At 52.6% G+C, this 2,024-nt stretch overlaps 1 protein-coding gene across 1 annotated transcript in view; it reads left to right on the top strand.

The window, feature by feature from the left end:
* Positions 1 to 838, top strand: part of RAB29 (RAB29, member RAS oncogene family) — a 3,595-nt gene extending 2,757 nt beyond the window's left edge. Inside the window, exons 4-5 of the mRNA XM_010140903.1 lie at positions 1 to 68; positions 721 to 838. The exon at positions 1 to 68 is cut by the window's left edge and continues 34 nt beyond it. Coding sequence (XP_010139205.1) covers positions 1 to 68; positions 721 to 838 — 186 coding nt within the window. The remainder of the gene's footprint in view (positions 69 to 720) is intronic.
* Positions 839 to 2,024: the final 1,186 nt, after the last annotated feature.

The raw sequence follows: 2,024 nt of genomic DNA on the forward strand, positions 1-2,024 counted from the left end.
GAAAATGGCTTTTCTGGTTGGGTGGAGACGTCTGTCAAGGAAAACAAGAACATTAACGAGGCCATGAGGTAGGCACGGGGACTGGTGATACATCGGAGGGTTCATTCCCTCTGTCAGCCACGGCCGTCATTGAGGCAAGGGGAGGTGCTGTCAGTCCGTAACAAATAACAGCGATAACACCCCAGTAAATCTCCCGGAGGGAAGCTGAATTCTGCAAGGTCAGAAGTTTTTCTTGGTTAAGCTCTGACATGCTTTTGGAAACGAAACCCTTGGAATGATACCGGGGTGGGTTTGCATATGCTGGCCTCGACCAGGCCGATGGGACTTCTTGTACAAAGCCATGAGAAATTCTTTTGTGATGCACCAGTCCTTTGATGGAGAAACTGGTCTTTTCTGGAAGGTGTTAGACTGACCTCGAGGTTGGGCAGTTGGTACCTAGGAATCCAGTTGCTGTGTCCCAGTCCTAAACTGGAACCGAGGTGAGGTGTTTGGAGAAGGTGCTGCTGGTTGCCCAGTCTCTGTGGAGGCTTCTGGGTAGCAGCAGGAACGCTGGTGTCCGTGCTAGGGGCTTCCTTAACTGGATTGTTTAGTCATTAAAGTTCTGGAGTTTCGTGTCCTCAGATGAATCGCTGTTTCTTTTTAGTGCTGCTGGAAGATGGCGTGGCCTGGTGCTGCTTGTTCAAAAGCTACCAACACAAACTCGGGTGTGTTTTCTTCTAGGGTGCTGATCGAGAAGATGATATCCTCATCCACTGGAGATGGCAGCTCCTCTGCCACTGGCAGTGGGGATTATATTAACATCAAGGAGACAGCCCCGCCAGGCTGGGCTTGCTGCTAGACGCTCTGACTGCACCATCCGCCTTGGCCCAGCAGCAGTGGCCTTTTCTTGGTCCCTACGTCATCATTTGCACATGGCATGGATGATTTTTTTTTTAAATTTTGAGCACTTCATCTTCTGACATGTGAGGGCCTGTCTCAGGCAGGGCAAAGGATGTCGAAGGTATATTTTTAATATTTTTGCACCTTTTATCCCCCACCGTCTGCACCCACCGTACAAAGGCACCGGGCCAAAGCGACAGAGTGACCTTCAATTGATGCACGCAGAGTTCAGGCGGTGCCTGTGGATTCCCAGCGTGGGATTACAGCAAACTCCTTAATTCATGCTCTGGAACTCCATACCTCTGCTTGTGTGTCCTGGAGGGACCACCACATCTCACCCCCGCCGCTGAGTGTCCTGGAGACGTGAAGCCAGGCGTGGGTTAGCATGGTGTCCACGTAACCAGACCTGTGAAGTTCCCAGTGTGAATTTGAGAAACGGTGTAGCACAGCCCGCCCCTTCCCCGATAGTGACTATGGTGCTTCACAGCAGAGACCTCCGAGTTTTGCCGAGAATTGCCCAGCTGCCTCCTGCCTCTCCCTCACCCTGTGTCCAGCACAATCCTGCATGTTCTCTTCTGCTGCCGCTTTCTTGGGGCACTGGGCGCTGAATGAGGAATAGGTTGTAAACTCCTTTGTGTGACAGAACAACAGTCCTTTTCACTGTGCGAGCACCCTGTATCCCACCCTCCCAAACAGCCTGGCAATTGCTGACAAACTGCCTGCCTGCGGCTCCTCCTCGTAGGGTGAGTGGATGTGGGGCGGGGATGGGGCAGGAAAGGCTGAAAGCCCACCTGCTGTGCTTAGTGTCCGAGGGGGGCGCAGAGGAGGAGACGTTGCAGGAGGGAAGGAGGTGAAGAGAACTGCTCCCCACTTGCCTTTTGGTACCCACCTTCCCTGGCCTGTCCCTGCGTTCTCGGTGTTGGGAACGGCTCTTGCCAACAACAACAAGTTGGTGAAAGCTGGATAGTTCCTCAGGAGAGTTGAAGTCTGTAGAACTGGAGTTCTGCAGCTTGTCCATGCTGCGGAATGTCCCACCCATGTCTCAGGTTAGGCTTTGAACCAGGGGACTTCAATAACATTTCTCCCTCCTCGAGTAGTTTAACTGGAAGACAGGACTATAAACTGGTCTGTCCCGAGTCCTGCTG

Source organism: Buceros rhinoceros, unplaced genomic scaffold (genome assembly GCF_000710305.1).
Source record: "Buceros rhinoceros silvestris isolate BGI_N320 unplaced genomic scaffold, ASM71030v1 scaffold45657, whole genome shotgun sequence".
Lineage (NCBI taxonomy): Eukaryota > Metazoa > Chordata > Aves > Bucerotiformes > Bucerotidae > Buceros > Buceros rhinoceros.